The 19921-nt window shown below is 36.5% G+C and overlaps 1 protein-coding gene across 1 annotated transcript in view; it reads left to right on the forward strand.

Annotated features, from left to right (window-relative positions):
• RNGTT (RNA guanylyltransferase and 5'-phosphatase) overlaps positions 1–19921 on the forward strand; it is a 171868-nt gene that overhangs the window by 31093 nt on the left and 120854 nt on the right. Inside the window, exons 9-10 of the mRNA XM_071443118.1 lie at positions 11224–11359; positions 17884–17955. Coding sequence (XP_071299219.1) covers positions 11224–11359; positions 17884–17955 — 208 coding nt within the window. The remainder of the gene's footprint in view (positions 1–11223; positions 11360–17883; positions 17956–19921) is intronic.

A 19921-nucleotide genomic window follows, 5' to 3' on the forward strand; every position in this document is an offset into this window, starting at 1 on the left:
CAAAAGTAATTTGATCCAGAGTAAATTGTCAAAAAATAATCACTGCTAAGGAGCAACTCTTAAAAAAAAAAAGGAGAAAATTGAGAAAAATGTTTGTTTGTTTTAGAAATTAGCAGGTAAAAGGTACTAGCCAAAATTAAGTGGCAAGGAAGCAAAATGGTTGCCTGTCTGTAAAGGCTTAAAGAAAAGATACTTGAATGGGTTCATGGAAAAACTACTATCCCTCAGAGAGAGGGGAGAAAAAGTTGAGATAATAATGAGAATGAAGGAGGACAGAGAAGATTGGAGAGTAGTACTAATCCAATTAAATCCCAAATCTGTACACTTGAGAACTCATTATTAAGAACAAGAGACCAGATTGTCATGAAAGCAGATGTGGAGTGTCCTGGGTTTGCAGTGGAAAGCTTGGCTCCTGGGAGCAAAGGTATTAACGTGGAGCTGAACTTGAAGGAGGCTATTGGAAATGAGAAAGAAGCCATAGATGAATTTTCAGATTGTGCAAATTACGTGACCAGATTCTTATGGATGTGGAATTTTCTTCCTAATAGTGGAAAGTTCCTGAAATAGAGGTTTGCAAAATTGACAGTGCATTCTTTCCTAATTTAGAGGAGTGGGGCAAAAATGTAGGGTGTTGAGATTTTCAGCCATCTTCAGAAATGGTGTTAGCAGGGAAGTTAAGGGCTGTTGATCACAACAAAGCATTTATGAGTAAAATAATGTTTCTCAAGGTATGAATACTCTTTCCCTGAGCACCTTGCCTTCTGACCCAGATAGCTACTGAGAAGGTGAACTATTACAAATTGTGTTTTGAGTGTCTTGTCATTGAGTTGTGTTTAGAGTTAATATATGTTTGTGGCCTTGGAGTAAGGAAGGAATCTTGGCCTCTTAATCATAGGATAGGGTGAAGAACCCACACAAGAATCATCTGGCTGCTTTTAAACCACACCTTCCTTTTCCTTCTTCCTCTCCCCACTTATCTTAAGAAATAGGCTTAAATATTAGTCAGTTTTGCACCTTTGTCTGGTGTTCCTTTCTCTGTGGCTGTGACATGTTTCAGTGGTGGGAAATTTTAAAGGATGGAAATATTCCATGGTTGGGCATGTGCTGAATAGACTTTTCAGGACCAAATGGATTTTTTATAGGAGTGACAGGTTTTGTGTACAACTGGGCTTAACCCAAGTTATTTGATTCCAAGTTAAATGAGCTTGATTCAATTGTGCTTATATAACTATCAGCAATGGGCAAAACCTCAACTGGTAATTACACATCACTTGTGTGTATAGGACAGCCATTCTTCAGACATTTGTATTATTTTCACTGAAGGGCTCAAAGAAGTAGTTATAAGGGTTTTTCTATTATTATTTGTATGAAATTGTCAAAATGGGGTGACACTTAAAGAAGAGATTTGGAACCTTACTTTAAAAAACCTTAATTTAAAGATTGAAGTGACTGTTCTTAGTCCAGTCTTCCAATCTCCACACTGTGTTTTTATAAGTTTTGAAGGTCATGGGGGGAAAAAAATGCAGTTTTTGTTTACTTGCCGTTGTCCTTTGTGGTCCTTCTTCATAATTATTTTAACAATTCTTTAGGGGAAAACAAGCTCACTCATTTTAAACTAGTTCTGTATATCTGCCTCTGTAGATGGAAGAATTTTGGTTGAGAATGAGGCTGCAATCCATGTGGAATTTATTTCACTGACTTTACTTGGAATAATATATCTAAGTGGAGATAGTATGTATTTTGTCTGGAAACTAAAGTTGTGAAAATTATTGAAATGGTTGCAGTAAAGCTTTTACTCCCTTCCAGTCAAGATTAAAAGCTCTGAATAAATAGCTGTTATAAACTACAGTACTAGTAGTTAGTAACCTGCAGTTTAACTTTGAAGTGTGTAATGATAACATAATGTAAGAAGCTTCTGCAAAAGTATATAAAGATCACATAAATGGTTCAGGATTAAAATGTATAAAATGCCTTTCTAATGATGGCTGAAAGGAGCAATTCATAGATGTTAAGCACTCTACAGCATTCCTCTTAATTATCTAAAAAAGCAAATGCCTAATTCATGGTTTTATTTTCTGCATTTAGGTAGGAGAGGAAGAGAAGATGGGATGGGGAGGCAGGAATGGTGTGTTTTGTCATTACAGAGTTGGAGATTCAGGAGCTGCGAGTTGTTGCTCACTCTGCATCTTAATAATTGTCCTGTACAGTTGGATTGGCCAATAAATTTAGGATTATAAGACTAATATTTGCCTGTTTTCCACAGCATGAGAACCCATAAATATTGTATGGTTGCTTGAGTTTTCATTTGAGAATGTAAAAATAAAACTTTTGTAAATTGAGTTTGGATTAAAGGCACTTCTGGTTTGTTTAGCATGCCCCCAGTCTCTAGGTAAAGCTATTTAGCTCAGGGCAAGGAAGGTCTAGTACAAGGTGGCCTCATTATCTCCTTCTTTTGCCATGTTGTCCTTTTCCCCTGTTTTCCCTACTGTACAGGCAATGAGGGCATGTTTAGGCTTTGGCTAGCAGACTTTGACAGCAGAAAAGGAGCTGTCAGGATTTCATAGCTGGACTTGTGGCTATTTTCAGATATCTCATTAATTTTGTTTAAATATTAATTTTGAACCAGGAGAGGTCTCTTTTGATTGGGAGACTGTAAGTCAAACAAGGCAGCATAGAATGTCATAAACTGTTGGACTAAAATGGAACAATTGGATATAAAAAAATGTCTGGTTTTGTGTTTGTTTTTTTTTTTGGGGGGGGGGGGGTTGGGCTGGTGGTGGTGTATTTATGTATTTATTACTAAGGCACATCCGTATCACTTTGTTGCTTCTTCATCTCCTGAATATTCCTTTTACAGTCATTGAGTCAATGTAGAGGAATGAATAAATAGGTGTGACAGAACCCATTATCCCTCATGTGGATCTAAATTTACTTGAATGGCCAAAGAAAGCATTCTTACCCTAGGATGTGGTTTCTCATTTATATATGCTCACAACCCTGTCATGACTCTGAAAGAAGGGGTTTGTGTCCCTTCCTTGGGTGTTTAAGGAGCAGTTCTGATGAGATACTATACAGGAGGTCTATTCTGTGGAGAAGCAGGCCTATACTTCATAGTTCTGAAGCCTCTTGAGACACAAAGTTTTATTGGCACAATTCTGGGCTCTTTGAACAATGCTACCTAACTGATTATTCATATGTAACTAGTTAAGTATTTGGACAGATTGTCTTATAAGCAAGCTCTTTTGTTTATTTATAAATAGTTAATGCATTGAAATGCATTAACTTATTATGTAGCTTGTGCTATGAATGCTAATCTTGGAGTATTCAACTGTAGTCCTGAAATGTTCTCATGAGATCCAGATAAAGGGTGTGCCTGCATGTATATCTGCTTTTCAAGCAACCAGTATCAGTGATTATGGCTTATTTATTTATTTTCCTTTCTCCCAGACCACTTTTAGTGGAACAGTACATTCTGTAGCTGCTGGTTCTCCTAGGGGGGACTACAGACACATCCATGAAGCGTAACGGCTTATGTTCAGTCAGGGAAGAATGGCATTCAGTTTGTGAACTGGAACTATCCAGATATCTAGGGCATCCCCTTTCTCTTGGAGCTGATCTGTTCTGTGAGCACAAATAGCAGTTGTGTTCCTGCTGTGGCTTGTGCCAGTGATGCAGGTGGAATTGACCCAGAACACGCTCTGACATAAATCAGTTCCAGGTTAAGGGGATCTCCTTTTTCAAAGCTGTGTTACTCATTTTGTGACTGCTCTGTAACTGCCCTCCATGAGAGACATTACTGTTCACTTGCTTGGGAAAGAAGCAATGTAACTACTTGTCATCTAATGCTAAATTCATTTGTTATTCTTTCTTATATATATTTTTTAGCCTGTTGCTTCAGGCATGAATTTTGCCTTAAACCTCCAAGATATTTTCAGACAAAGGTTTGTGGAGAGGTATGGAGCCAAAGAAGATCAAGCAAACTTGAAAATCTATCTGCAATAAATAATGAAGATAATAATAATAATAATAATAATAATAATAATAATAACAACAACAGCAAAAATGATGAAACAATTCAAGAGTTCTGTCAAGCTGGAGATATAGTTTGTTCCATTAATCTTGCAGCTTTAAAAAAAAAGTGATCAGAACATTATATCATGCAGTTGTTTTTCAACAGTGTTCCTATCAGTAATTGAGAAATGCACTTAGTATCATCAAAATTTGGGGGAAACAAAGATAATCTAATATTTAAAATTAATCTGTTAGTATAAAGGTTGTTACTGGGTAATATCTTTTCTAGCTTCTTAACAATTCTTTTGTTTTACATCAGACAAATCACGTCACAATGCACTATAGGAGCTCCTCAATATGTAGTAGATGTAGTTTAATTTACCTTTTGTTGTAAGTCAAATAATGATTACAAGGCAACTTTAAATTTAACCCATAAAGTTTAATATCCGTCTAAAAATAAAGGAAAAAAACCCCCACTGCACTCTAACTTAATTAAAACCCTGGAAGACAGACAAGAAAAACACTGTAACTGGATAGGCTTTTTAAACCTAGCTAAATTCTTTATTTTACCAGCAGTTTCACAGTCTAATAATACTTTAGATAGAAAATGTAGTTTTACACTGGTTTTGAATTTGCCATCTGTTAAATTAATTAAAGTATCTTTATCTTTGATTTATAAAACAAGAAAAGCTAAAGTTTGAGCTCAGTTTCAACTGCAATACTTTATTAGGGGAAATTACAGTACTTTCCACAATTCCTATACATTTTTCCATGGTCCTTAGTATTGCTGTTGTCTCCTTTATTAAAAAATTCCCCAGGTGAGAGGATACCCTGAAGTTGTGTAATCATGCAGCATTATTTCTATATTTTTCACTACCCTGTTTGTTATTTGATCTAATCATTTGTTTGCTGTTTTGTTTTGTTTTGTTTGTTTGCATGTTTGGCAGCAGCTGCTGTTCTGTGCTCTCACTGAACCCTAAAAAGTAGCTGCTATATGAGCATTTTCTGCTGATAATTTAGAACCTTGTAAGCTGGGGAAGTGTGGTCACATCTCTCCTCCTGGCTGTGGTACCCTTTGGATATCAAAACTTGTAGTGTTTGTTGCTGTAGTTTTGGGCATATTGAATATTTCTGTAGTAAATATCACCTGCAGATCCACTCACTTTTGATGATGTTTAACAGTCACAAAGTAACTGCTCTGGACCTTGAATTGTCAAGGGAAACAAATGAAAAGGGAAACTTACATTCAGAGTTTAAAGGAGAGTGGTGGCAGGCAAGAATAAGGTTTTGATGCTGAGTGTGGTAACTATGGAGGAGACTGATGAATAGTAAAAATTATGGAGACTGAAAAGCTGTGTAAGCTGTGTGGTATCTCAGTTTAGAGTGGTGACTTGACAAGGTTACTTCATTATCTGGAATACCACCTCAGCAAATCCTGTGAAAATGAAATTCTTTGTTCTCAAATAAGCAGGGTGATTGGTGAAGATCAATTCATCAGTGCCTGGAGGTATTTAGAAGACATATAGATGTGACACTTTGGGACATGGTTTAGTAGTGGACTTGGCAGTGTTAGGCTTACATTTGGACTTAAGTGTCCTAAAAGTCTTTTCCACCTGAAATGATGGTTTGAATATCAAAATCAAGCAGAGCCCTTCCATTGTGATATATGAGGTGATCAATAAGACGAGAAAGTTTTTTTTTTTTTCTGTATTAGCATTGAGTCAGGGCAGTGGTATCTTGAACTAATGATTCAGAACATGAGGCTGGTTGTTGGAAACTTTCTGACTTCTCACAAAATTAGATGTTGGTGTAGCAGATGAACTAGGACAACTTTCTTGATTATAGCATAAATATAGGAAAGCATTCATTTTGTTTAGGAAAGATGCAAGATAAAATATGAGGAATAACATTTTATTTTCCTAATAACCGAAGGATAAAAAAATTGTTACAGAGTTCAGATTTTTTAAAAAAATCCCTACAGGATTGTTAAAGAAAGGTTCAGCAGTGACACAGAAGTTGACCTGCTGCACTTGCCTGATCAGAGTTGTCATGATGAGCCCACTTGAACATCTAAAGCAAGCTGAGTGTCTTGACCTCCATAATAAGAGTTTAGCCAAGACAGTTTTGAAGCACAGGCAACTGGTCATTTCACCCCATGGAGACACCTTACAATTGTGGAAGTTAACCAGAAGCTGAATTCTACTCTCTTATTAGGGTGGAGAATTGGTGGAGCATTTCAACGGGTGACAAATTCAGGTGCTTCTGAGTGTAGTAAGAGATATACAAGATACATTTATGTACTAAACAAGTGCCTAGTAACAGTATTTTAATGCTGAGGGAAAAAAAGGTCTTGATTTTAGAAGCTAAATTTGGATCAATCATGCTAAGACTTTACATTTAAATCATTATTATTATAATGAGAAGTAAAAATAGATAAAAAACTGCAGGTTTTCTCTTTATTTAATGACAGATTTGATTGCCCTAAGGGCAGTAGTTAATAGAATTACTCAGAATTACTGTGACTGAGGAACACAGTCTGCAGTATAGATGAGGAATGGGATTTCCTCTGAGTTCATCCATTTTGGTAGGAGTTCATATAAGGGAAAAATTGTGGTTTTGACCTAGAAAGACTGGTATATCTCATACTTCTGGACTTTGACAAAATTGCTCTTTATTAGAGAAAATGAGGCTAAGAAGATTGCTAGAATTCTAAGATAGGTAAAGAATAGATTGAAAGAAAATGGCAGTGGATGGTTTTGAAGGAAAATGCATAAAAACCACAAGTCGAGATCCTGAGTATTAATTTTGTTGTATCATTTAGTATTTTGAAACACAATGCAAGTATGTTCTGATAAACAAATGAGGGAGATCAGCCACTGAATTCACTGAGGAGCAGAATAATAAAACTGGAAGGATATTTAGTAGTAAAAAATGCAAGGTCATGAATAAGAAATATTGGAGCTGGAGGCTGTTAATTGGAAATGACTGTCAGTCACAATCTAAGGGATTTTTTGGTTTCAAATACTGTGGAAACTGTTGATGGCATACTTAAATACTAGAAATAAGTGAGAGAAATACAAAGTGTTGGTATACTCAGAACAGACTGACTTCCAAAGGTCTGCCTGTGTGTTTTTTAAAAAATTATTTGGAATTTGGACTGTTGAATACATAATTCTACATCAGCTTCTGCATGTAGAAAGCAGTGTCTCTTGCTGGCTGGTGTGCTGTGTATTCATGCAAATGACATGTGTGCATGTTTGGAGAAGGTGGTTTGTGATAGAACTGTCAGTGTGCTGATTAGACAGACATTGTTTCCTTTTGTTTACACATTGAAAATAATACTGTAAGTCTTCTTGTGAGTTCCTGTGTTAGTGTCCCTGTACCCAGGCTTTGTCATCCTTGAGGAGACATCTTTTAAAGCAGTACCCATTGCTAGCAGCAGTTCATAGAAGAAAGCAAGCTGAGCCTTCCTCATTTATTGGGATTTAGGGTCTTTTGCTCCATGTGCCACAGGCCAGCTTCAAACTCTTCTAATTTAAACTTGCTCTGAATCCAGCACAGTCTGGATTCGGGTCAGGACATGGAACTGCAGCAGCTTAGTGACACAGATAGATGATCTCCTACTGTCAGTGGATAAAGAGCAGTCATTCATTTTCATTCTCTTGGCCTTTTCCTCAGTGTTTGATGCATCTGGCCAGAAGTTGATGCTTTCTTGCCAGGAGGGAGTGGCAGGGTCCAATGCAAAGCACTCGTGTGACTTGGCTTCATCTTAGGTGATCCATCTAGAGTGGTGACACGCTCGTGGTTTTGAAATACTGCCAATCATAAAAGGAAATTAAGGAATTGAAAATCATATCTGTAGCAGGATTTCATTGTTACCTCTGCGTCAGTGAGCATATTAGAGATGCTAATTGCTATTCAGATTTGGGTAATGCTTATTTGTGTGGGAGGGCAGCACTTGCACAAGGCTGAATTCCAGGCTGTATAATGAACTCCCTTCGGAATGGAGAGCTGCCGTGCATTTCGTGCTTAGAGTTGATGATGGAATTTCTTCTATTTTGCATTCTTTAATGTGATAATACAGACACAGGCATATTTAAAAAGGAAAATGAAAAAAAAAAAACAGCAATGGCAGCACTGTGTCAAAATGAATAATCTTCTTTGATACAGCCTGTCTAAAGAAATACTGCAGGGCAAAGAAAGCTCCTAGAGGAGCTGAATTTTTAAGCTTCCTTTGAAACAATATTTCTAATCCATTTGCTACTTGTAGATTTTTTTTTCAGAAAATTACTTGTGTGTTGAACTCAAGCTCAGAAGATAGGATCTTAATGTTTGAGGAAGCTGTGTTGTATTTTTATATTATTCTTAAGGTTTTAAAACTCCTATAAAGCACAAAATTAACATATGTAAGCTTACTGCTGAGATGGTTGCTGTCATTTTGGCTGAGAGAAAGTTAAACATAAATAAAGCACATCACAAAACTGAAGTCGGAAGCAAAACTTCTGTGAATACACAGGCAATCAATTTTGTGGTAAATATGTTTTGGCAAGCACTACACCATGTGTAGAGAGGTGCTGTGTTGGGGGAGTGTTTTCAAATCAAGTTTTGTGAACCATAATAATATGGAAAAGAGGGCAGAGGCCACGTGTTCCAGTGGGTACAGTGTTGGATTTGGAGACTGGGAAATGCAGTTCTGTTCTTGTTCCTTAATCTCAGTGACCATATATTGATGGACACCAAGTAATTTACCTTATTTTATGCATTAAGTAATATCTTCCAGAAATGCACTTTCAAATTTAATGAAATCCACATAAAGGAGAAACCTCTGTTTTTAACTTAGGATTTTCAGTGTAGCTCATGTCAGCTTCAAAACTGTGTAAAAACCAAAAACCTACCGCCACCACAAAACAAACTGAACTGAAAATAGAAGCCTAATAAAATAATTCTTTTAGCTTGTGTTTGGGGCCCAACTGATGTGGACTGCAGGATACAGGATATAGGAGGAGGCAAATGAGCCTTTGATACAGTTGCCTTTATTTGGGTATGCTAAAAATAATTGATTTCTGAAGAGAAAACTTTATTTGATGGTTCATGTTTTTTAAAGTTTAAAAATTAAAATTATTAATACTCTGGTAGGTGGTTTGGAGATCTGTTTGTTTAATGCCAAGAACTGTCACTCTGCAAATGAAATTTTCATCCTATTTCCTGAATTATTGTGTTAATAATATTGTCCAGATAGAATTAATAACAAGCCTTGCCTCAGGATCAGAAGTGAATGAAAAGTAGCTTCTAATGAAACTTTAGATTTTACAATTTCTATGACTAGATATTTTATCTGCTTGTGAGATAAATCTGCATGGACATCATGACCCTCTATTTGTCAGGATTTCTTGGTTTGTAGAGATTGCACTGACAGTTTTGAGAGATGATGTTTGTAGCTCGAATATGATCCTCTACTTCCATGCATAGTTTTCAGAGGTGAATGAGCAGTTATGTTATTGCTCTTATTGCTGCCCTGCCTTTATTATTTTATTCACTTGTCTGGTTTTACATTTGGATTGAGCCATCTGATGACCGTGTCATCTTGTGTACTTGCCCAGAATCTAAAACAATGGGGCTTGGTTACTAATTGGAGCTTTTGGGTGCTCACACAATAGAGGTAATTAGTAATAAATGTACAGCTGTAATAGCAAGTAGTGTTCACAGTGGGCAGTGCAATGTGTGACAGTTAAGTTCCTGTGTTCTATCTCTAGTGAATGTGTTTGAGAAATCATCGCTCTTTCTTTGCCTTTGTGGTGTTGCCCAGAGGCGTGTTCTCTATTCTGGTGTAAGTGCTTATCTCCTAATACCTTAATTAACTTCTTAAAATATAAATGGCCATGGTACATCGAAATAATATTCAGAAATGTGCTGTTCAGAAGTCCACAAGATTTCTCCATGAATGATTGTAGTGTCATCTGGATAAAACTTTAAACCTGACATTAAGCACATGAACCTAAGCTTTTTGTTAACTTAAGCAAACAAAAAACCTCAACCAACCAACCAGCTCAAATCCCTCATTAATTTATAAATTCAGTTTCACCAAAACCTTGCTTATCTCTTGCTTCTTGCATGTTTTCAATTATTAACTGCTCATAGAACGCTTCTGTTTTTCAGTCCATACTTGACCAAATTTTTTCCATCTTATGTTGATAGTAATTAGAATTTTGATAAATTCTGCTGTTTGGACCATATTCAAAGTTTTATTTCAATAGTTTATTAAATTGAGAGAGTAGAGGAGTTTTCAGCCATTCAGCTAAAAAAAACTCAGAAAAAAATTTCAAAATGAGACATATCTGGATCAGTTTAATGTCTTTCTCAAGCAGAGAACTTGTTCAGATTCTAAGTTAGAGAGGTATATTACCATGAGACCCAGACAGATGGGTTTTCATGAAAGTATTTCACTGTCCTGAGATGAGATTTTTTTTTCTATCCTCAAAGTCAGCATATGCTGCTTCTCAGCATCTCTCTGAAGTAAGATACAGAATCATAGAAATCATAGGATCATAGAATGATTTGGATTGGAAGGGACCACCCAGATCATCTAGTTATGAAGGAAGATGGCATGCAGAGAGGTATGCTTAACAAAAACTTTGTTTCCATACAGAATGCCCATGGGCTTTAAGAGGTCTGTTACATGGACTCGGCTGAAGAATTGCAGCCCAATTCTGCAGTTTTTGTCCTTGTGAAAGGAAAGTCTAAGGTGTGGCCTGGTTTAAGTCCTGTAGCAACTAAGCTCACACATCCTGTAGCAGGATAGGGGAGAGAATCAGAAGGGTGGAAGTGAAAAAGACCAGGGGTTGAGATAAATATAAGGAAAAGTAAGGAATTTTTACTAGTTCCCATTGGCAGGCATGTGTTTAGCCATTTCCAGGAAAGGTGGGCTTCATGATGCACAACAGTGACTTGGGAGAAAAACACCATAAATCCAAATGTCCCCTCTTTCCTCCCCCTCCTCCCATTTTTTATTGCTGAGAACAGCATCATATGGTCTGCGATATCCCTTTGGTTAGTTTACAGGTTTAAACTTTTAAATGTAAAAAAGTACTTTAAAAATATTTTTTAAAATAATATCTGTCACGATTACTTGTTTTTAACACTTAATATAAAACAAAATAATAGACATTTTGAGGATATACCTGTAATTATAATATCTTAACACTGCCTTTGCAGGTATATGATGCTGATTGATGGCAAGAATGAAGTTTATATGATTGATAGAGACAACTCCATTTTTCATGTATCCAACCTGGAGTTTCCGTTTCGTAAAGATCTTCGCTCACATCTAACAAACACTCTTCTAGATGGGGTAAGGAGCATACTGTGTAATTATTGTAACTATTTCTGTGCTGTTTGCTTTTGTTCATAAACAGGGCCAAATTTTTAGGCCTGGATCGGTGAATCATAGGATTTCAGGAGGAATATAAGTTCAGTCACTGGCTGAATGTGAGAGTTGCATTTTTTAAGAAATTACTTACCTACAGAATAGGACTGATGACTGCTCTGGGGGGAGCTGTTTGTCTTTGAAATAAATGAAGGTATTGAGATGACATTCTCTGAATATGAGAGAAGCCTTGAAGAAAAATCTAAAAAAATTATTGCAGAACTTATCTCTTCCTACAGCTTTATATTTTGAAATAGTAAACATGGTACATTTTATACAGCTTGTGGAAATACTTGTAAAATTTGATAAAATTTTCATGACGTTTTGATGCACTTTTGTGAATTGATGTCTCTGTTTCTGTCACCTTTATTTTCAGCTGATCTGAACTTTTGAATGATTTAGAAATGGCTTAGTTATATTTGTTTAAGGCTAAAACATTTCTAAGTTGCTATGCTAATTTAAATTGTGTAAACTTGCTAATGAACTTTCTGAGCCAGTTGTAAACCAAGCTGTAAAACATATAGATTTGTGTATTTAGAGGCTGGGCTGGTGGCAAACTTTTCACAACTGTAGCCACAAGAAGAAATTATTTCTTTCTTGACGGTCCCATTTCACATGACCAAGAGAATTTCACTAGCTCTTACACTAATAGATCAATGCAGTTTCCTTTTATGCAGTTTCAGTAGTATTGGAGACTCTCCATTGCTGTAACTCCTGCTTGATGAAGCATTTTTGTACCTGACATAGCTTCCATATTGATCCTCTGAAGCCCATTGCACTTTCCAGCCATATTGTCTTTATTAACTTTCTTTCCTTTCTCAGGCTCTTGTTGTCAGTATTCTACTTGAAATGTCACTTCTGTGAATGATGTGTCTTACTGAGCACACATTTACATGTGAAGCGTGTGTAAATTGAATCTGTGAGGATAATTACTGCAAGGAACGATGTACTGTCTCAGGGACAGAGAAGCAGATAATGGAATATTTTCCACCACCTCTGCTTCATTGAAAAATTGAAGAGCATAATGCAAGAAATGCCATGCTGTCAGCCAGAAGTGGTTGCACAAGCTGTCGTGTCTGGTAGGAGCCTCTTCAGCCAGGCAGCTCCTGAATGATATACATACTGTTCTTGATGACATACATTAGGTTCCATGCTTTTGAGATAACAAGCCTGGTACTGCTGTTTTTTCCCCCTGCTACTTCTAAGGCTCTTGAGAAAGTAATGACTTGCTAGTGTCCATATGGTACAGTCTTAGGTGTTCTTGAGGGAAATGGCTGCTCTTTCATTTGTTTATTTAATTATTCTCTTTATTTCAAACAGATGTTTTAGTGAAGGTGGCTGATATGTATATGGTGGAAGACAGGGATATTGAGATAAGTGCATAATGTAGCTGTGGGGCATGAAAGAGGGTCTCTGATCTTGTGTGTTGTGTTCCCCAGATTTATAGTTTAAATCTCTTAAGAATGACTGAAGTTCTCTCAGGTGTGCAGGGCATGAACTATAACTTTGCTTAATTTGTGGCTCTGTAAAAGTTTGACTGTTAATAGTGCATTTTGGTGTTTCACTTTATTGGAATAAAATCAGTCTTTAGTGTGTTTTTTTTTTCCTCCTACATTATTTTTTTAATAAAGTGAAAAGCAAAGTGACATGAAATGAACAAGTACTGATTGAATGAAGTACCCTGAGTTAGAACTAAAGCCTTTCAATGGATAAATACTTTTCATAGTACAGATTTCTCAATTTCTTTCGGTATGGTCAGTTAAATAAAAAGATGCTGCTGGAATAGGTTTTTTTTTCAACTGAAATTCCTTTTACAGGTTTGAGGATAAGACTTGCCTATTATTTGAAGCATCAGAAGAACTTAGCTTTGTAATTGAATATTTGTCTAATGTTGATGCCAAATGAAAATTTCCATGAATGATCCTTTATTCTAGATATATGTATGATTGATTTTATTTTATTTTTTAAATCCATGGGAAGAAGTTGGCTTTTTCTCTTAACATAATTTGCTAATTAGTGCTTGAAGGGCTGTTGAAATTAATTCTTTAATTACAGGCTGAAGTAGTTCATACTTCCTGTCCTTGAAGTAGCTTTCTCTCTTTCAGGGAATGAAAGTATGGATTGAGGTGGTCCAATTGGTTTTGCTTTAGAATATTCTTAAAAATATGAAAAAAAAAAGGAAACAGAAAACAGAAATATCAGTGCCATGTAGCAAAATACTACTGGTTTTAAAAATACAAAAGATTAGTATCCCCTAACATTATTTAAAATGACAGTGAAACTTTCATAAAGGCAATTTCCATGCATTCAGGGATCTTTTAATTTGCTTTAAGGCCTATGGTGTAAGCCTTTCATGTGGTTGTCTTTGAGAATTTCAGATGCATTTGTGGTTCATTTTGGGCTGAAATTACTTGCAAACAGCTCTTACGTGATCACTGACGTCTTGGGTGATGACAGATCTGCACCACTCTGTGCTCATCTCCAGCTTTTCAGTTGCAATTGTTCAGTCATGGAAGAAAGTTTTCTGCAAAGCTCATTAAAGCTAATTTAAATTTCACCTACAGGTGACTAGTATGACTTACTCCTTTAGAAACCAAGTGTTTTGCATCCATAGTGCTATCTGAGGGAATGCACAGAGTTTTGTTCAAATGTTTCGGCTGTCATGCAAAAAAGCTAAATAGCTATTTTCAGGAGCTTTCTTGGCATTCTGCTTAGCTTTGGAACAGTTGAGTAGAAAATGCAGAGTCATCCTTAGGCTTGGAGTAACTTTTAGAGTTTTAATACAATTTTAAAAACTATCCAATTTTTATATAAAATTCTGTTTACACTTGAAGACTGAAGAGGGCCAGGAACTCCATAAATGGAGAGTGAGATAAAGATGGATTTATGTTTTTATGTCAGGAGACACCTTATCTATTTGTAAGCTGTCTCAGAATTTGCAGAACTTAAAACTTTTTGAGTTTGTGAAAGCTGGTGCAAAATAGATTTATGCAAAATAGACTTAAGAAAAAAGGCAAGAAACAAAAACTGTTTTCATTCCTGAAATTCAGCAGTGACTAGAATTGTGTTAAAGGTAAATGGATAAAGGATTAAGAAAAGGCACAGGAGAAAAAGGAAAAGCAGATATATTATTAGATCTGATTCCATACTCTGTGTCAACAAAAAAATACATTCTGCAAGTGGCTGGTAAAATTGGATCCTTTGCTTTTTGATTGAATTTTGGATTATTTTAAGTCTAAGTTACAATAGAGATGTGATTCAGGGAAAAAAGCCCCATGAGCTCTCAGTCCAGCATTGTTCTTCTGGTACTTGTCCAGCAAAAAGCTCTCAGCACTGTTTCAGGTCTAATATACTGTACAACTGTGCTTTGCAACACCACAGGATTGAGGAAAAGAACACCAGCACAGTGTTGTCAGATTCTATTGCATTGATTGAACACTGGTCCTTGTTCTTCAGGCCCATGGGTTAAGTGGATACCTTAACCAGCAGCTAACAGACAAGAACTAATAGCAGAGGTAGCTTTGAATCACACAATACTGGCTGTAAATCTGCATGCAGTCTGTAGAAGGAGCTGTATGGGTGCAGGTGTGCCTTAGGGATAATGTTATGTTATATTAGCATGTCATGTGAGAGGGTTTGGGTTTAAGCTTTTAGTTATCTAAAAATTGGCTTAAATATAGTCTTGTAGTACCAGGTTATTAGTCAGGTCAGAATGAGTGAGTTTAATTGTGGTCATTTCACAAATACTACATTTCCCATCTTCTCTGAAGTTGTCTCTGGGCTCCATTCCCTGGTGTATTTTTCAATTCTGATAATTTCAGGGAAGATTCTGAAATCAGACTGTAAAATAATGATGTGTTAGAGCATTTCTAATCTGAACCATTCCCATGCTCACTTTACAGCTTTTGCCTTATGACAGTTGTATTGGTGTAACTAATGGAGCAGGCAATGTTGTTGTCATGATGGAGATGAGCAGTGCAGGAATTTGTCATCTCATCTTCTAAGGCATATTGTGCTATTGTTTTTTGCTCTGGTAGCTGGGATTTCAGTCAGGATGTCAAAGAGAACAGGAGGCAGGGGAAGAATAAAAGAAGGAAGGAGATGAGGAAAAAAGCTTGTTTGATCAGTAATAGAATAAAAATGTATACATGTCTGAAGTAGAGAAAAAGTTAAAAATAAACACTTCAAAGGATGTTTAAAAACAGTTCTTGGTCTTCTTTGTTGTATTTTTTAATCCTTCTTAAACTGAATATGCAGAGATTCATATTTTTGAAATTAGGCATAAAATCTTGTAATATCAGGCATTGAAATGTTTTCAGGGTTTTGCATACAAATGCTAACTTTGCATCAAAGCTGAGGTTCTGAATATGCATACTGAGAAAGTGAGGCCTTAAACCCTAAGTATGTGCTCAATTAAATGTGTTCCAAAAAAGTTGTTTCACCTGCCAGTTCAGCTGAGAGTTAATGAAAAACAACGTCGTTCTTTTGTTTCACTCTAACTTTGTTATTTGTTTCATCTGATTACTATCAGGAATTTCAGGTGGGGTTTTTTATCCTGGGTTTTTTTTTTTTCCCCTTGCATTATATCTTTACACCTTCTTCCAAGTTTGCATATCATGCCTTCTGTCTCTTGAGTTGTACCCATCTGTTCTTGTAGTTATAACATTTATTGCCAAAGAAGGCATTGCAGCATTGTGTCTGCTGTTCCTTTGAGAGCTCACCAGTGTCCTACCTAAATATTAGACACTAGCAGAATGGCATTTTGTTACATCACTTCTATGCAGACCTTTTTTGCACAAGCTATTTGACAGTGCCTGTGACTAAATTTTTAGAGGGAAGATATTGTAATATTACAAAGGAATAGTTTCCACTCATTGGATTTATGTTTTTTTAATTTTTAATTTTAAAAAAGTAATTATGTGGAATGATGTGTAAGGTCAACTCAGGCAGTCATTCACAACACCTGTGGATGCTGCACATGGCTTTGAAATCCCAGTCTCCATCTCAGTGTTGTGTTCACAGAGGATGAAATTCTAAAATACTAAGTAGGTAATTTAGATTTCCCAGTGGCTTTTGGGAACAACATGTTCATGTGTTCATGTCTTCTAGTTCAGTTTTCAATACTTCAAGCTTTATGTTTGCTTTAAACCAAATCTATGTTTTTACAACTGAACTGCTTGCTTATTTTTCAAAGCAAATTGTGGTTAGATGCTAGGTATAATTCAAGAATCTTGTTGTTGTACAGACTGAAAATTAATCTTACATGAGTCAATCAGACTTTTTTGGGTTTATTTTGTAGCATCCATGGATTCTGAGAGAAATTAAAAGGTTGTAAGACATAAAAATAGCAAGACATTAACTAAACAAAAATAGAGTTGATGTAATTTTTTTTTTGGGAATAATTCTTGAACTCCTGGTTTTGCTTTCATCATGTCATAGTGAACTGTTTTCATGTTTTTCAGTTGTTTTATGTTGTTTGTGTGAATTTGGAATTTTAACTTTTAACTTTAATTTTTTTTTAATTTAAAAAAAATCTGTAGCTGATACAACTTATTTGCCAACAATCAGGTAGGGGAGGGAGGTAGGGAGAAAATGGATTGCATTTAGAGAAGTGGTTATTTCAGAGTTGTCTCTGGAAAACATCTACCAGTGGTTGGTTGTTACTGTTTTCAGTCTTCATTGTTGATTCATCAAACTCTATATACTATGTCTAATTCCTGTCATAGGAAGCCTGAGTTACAGATGTAACACCACCATGTAAGGAGTATGTATTTTTGCCTATACCATTAAGTTCAGGAAACACACTTGTGTTTGGATGTTGATCAATAATGTTCTTTCCCCACCTGGCCTGTTTTCAATCTGATTTGCTGGTACATATTGAATGTTAACTGGCTTCATGTGGTGCAGAGAGTGGCTGTGATACTTCTGTCCAAAGGAGCCGTCCTGTTTAGTCACAGTGCAACAGCGTTCAAGCAAATTGCAGCTCTCAGTGCTGCCTAGGACACTTCCAAAATTAAAAGATCCAACCTGAGCATAGACAATGAATGTGAATGCCTGTTTTTTACCTCCTCACTGTTGTGCTTCTGACTGTGGACAAGATTTCCAGTAGTGCTTGGTTGGCTTAGGATCACAGTTCTTACTGAGGTTTCTGTAACTCATTATTCACTCAAGACTTTGAAAGCTGTGGGGAAACTAATGAATAAATGTTGCAAATATGAATGGGAAGCCCTAGCACAGCCTCCTGGTGTTCGTTTTGTTGAATGCTTAATGAGAGACTTTCAAGACCACAATATTATTTTTATAATCTTGACCTGTTGTAAAATTTTTTTTGTAATAAAGACATGGTTGGTGTTTGCATCATGCTTGCAGGTATATGCATATATATATGTGTCAACATTCTCCTTCTGTATTTATGAAAAAAATGCCAATGCTTTCTCTTTTCTTTTAAGGAAATGATCATCGACAAGGTTAATGGACAGGTTGTCCCGCGGTACTTGATATATGACATTATTAAGTTTAATGTAAGTACTTTCAATTTTATTGCTTATCATAAGTTACTAATTCTTACTTCAATTTTAATATTTTTTATATAAGTAAGAGCTTCAGAGTAAATATAAACACCAAAATCATTTGAGTATTTTGCATCTTGATAACAAGCAATGTATCAGAATTTAGATTGAAAGCAGCCTTACAACACATGTTGGTTTATTTCCACTTGCTCAAGAAAAAATGGCCATTTGAAACAGTCTGCTAGACACTGTTGAAAAATTTCCCATTTCTACAGCATGTTTGAACTATTTAGGCAGTGAAATCAAGAGGGGGCAGAGGAGTTAACCTGGTGTATTTGTTAGCAGAGCTTCACCGTACTTGTTGGGCTGCTCTGTCAACTCCTTCTCAAATTTCTGTTTGAAACCAGGCAACTGGTCCCCTGCTAAGTCCTCAACAGCAGGGTCTCCTGGTGGCACAGGCTGTAGGGAAAATGTATAATGAGGAAATATATTGCAGAAGTTGTGGAAAAGGAGAATAGAGAGTAGGAATAAAATCATTGGGTTCACAAGAAAGAGCTGTTAAACAGTACTGGAAATAGTGGTTTTCTATAAAACCAGCTTTCATATACAGTAAGGGTTTGAATATTACCAAGGGGCTCCTGCTGGTGTCATTTACAAACTTTTTTTGTTGTTGTTTTCTTCATAGTAGCCCATATGGTATTGTGTTTTGGGTTTGCACATCAGCATGGAGTAGTGCTGATAACACAGGGACGCTCTCTGTTATTGCTGAGCAGTGCTCAAGCCCTTGCACGGCTTCAAGCCCTTTTCTATTTCACTCTAATGCACCAGTGAGTAAGCTTGGGGTGCACAGAGAGTAGGGAAGGGGACACAGCTGGGCCAGCTGACTCCAGCTGACCCAAGGGACATTCCTTGGCATGTGATGTTGTACTGTGCATATAAAGCTGGGGGAAGAAGGATGTTTGTAGTGGTGGCGTTTGTCTTCCCAAGTCACCATTATGTGTGATGGAGCCCTGCTGCCCTGAGGGTGGCTGAACACCTGCCTGCTTATGGGAAGTGATGAATGGCTTCCTTGCTTTGCTTTTTTTGCACGTGCAGCTTTTGCTATAGCTTTGAAACTCTATCTCAAACCCTGAGTTTCCTCACTTATACCCTTTTGATTCTTTCCCCTCATGTTATTCCAGGGGAGTGACTGGCTGTGGAAGGCCTAGCACCTACTGTACTTAAACCACAACAATGTGTTAAATTTAGTTAAAATAGCCCATGGAGAAAACACTGGTGTTAATGCTTCTGGAAAAACAAAATTATTGTTTCAGTGCACCTAACAGGACAAAAGCAGTATTAGTAGACCAGAGGACATTTCAGCCTTTCTAAACTACAGTTGACTCTGTAGTCTTCCAGTCTTGAGTAAAGTACTACTCAGCTCAGTCACTCAGTGTAAGTGGGAATTGCAAGTGTAGGCATGGTACCAGTCACCAGAAATTACTTAGGTATTCTTGGAAGCATAGTCATACTGTGACTTAGGACAGCTGCTTTTAAAAGGAGTAGATTGTGGGGAAGATGTGTTAGATTAGGACTAGAAGCTTTTTGTTAACACATTTTAATTCTGTATCTGGATGTCCTTTCTCTAGCCTTTTCTGAAAAGTAGGTGTTAGTTTCCTGGATCCCTCCTACCATGAAGACTTTTCCCTAAGCAAGATTTCCATGTACTCTTCTGAAAAACACAGTCTTTTATAACCACTCATGGGTTCTCATTTTTTCTTTACATCTTCTTACCTGCTGTGGTTCCATGTTTATTAACCTTCATGTGTTGCCTTCTCTCTGCTCTCCTTTTAAGTCTAACTTGCCATTCACTGCTGTTGCACTTCCTTTGAAGTAAACATGTAATGTTAGAAGTGTACAGTCATTCAGTTTGGGATGTGCATATAAAAGCTCACAATAACACTTTTCAAAACTCGTAATTATTTTGGTTAAGCTTTGT

Source organism: Agelaius tricolor, unplaced genomic scaffold (assembly GCF_023055355.1).
Source record: "Agelaius tricolor isolate 1412-34295 unplaced genomic scaffold, bAgeTri1.0.p SCAF_1, whole genome shotgun sequence".
NCBI classification, from domain to species: domain Eukaryota; kingdom Metazoa; phylum Chordata; class Aves; order Passeriformes; family Icteridae; genus Agelaius; species Agelaius tricolor.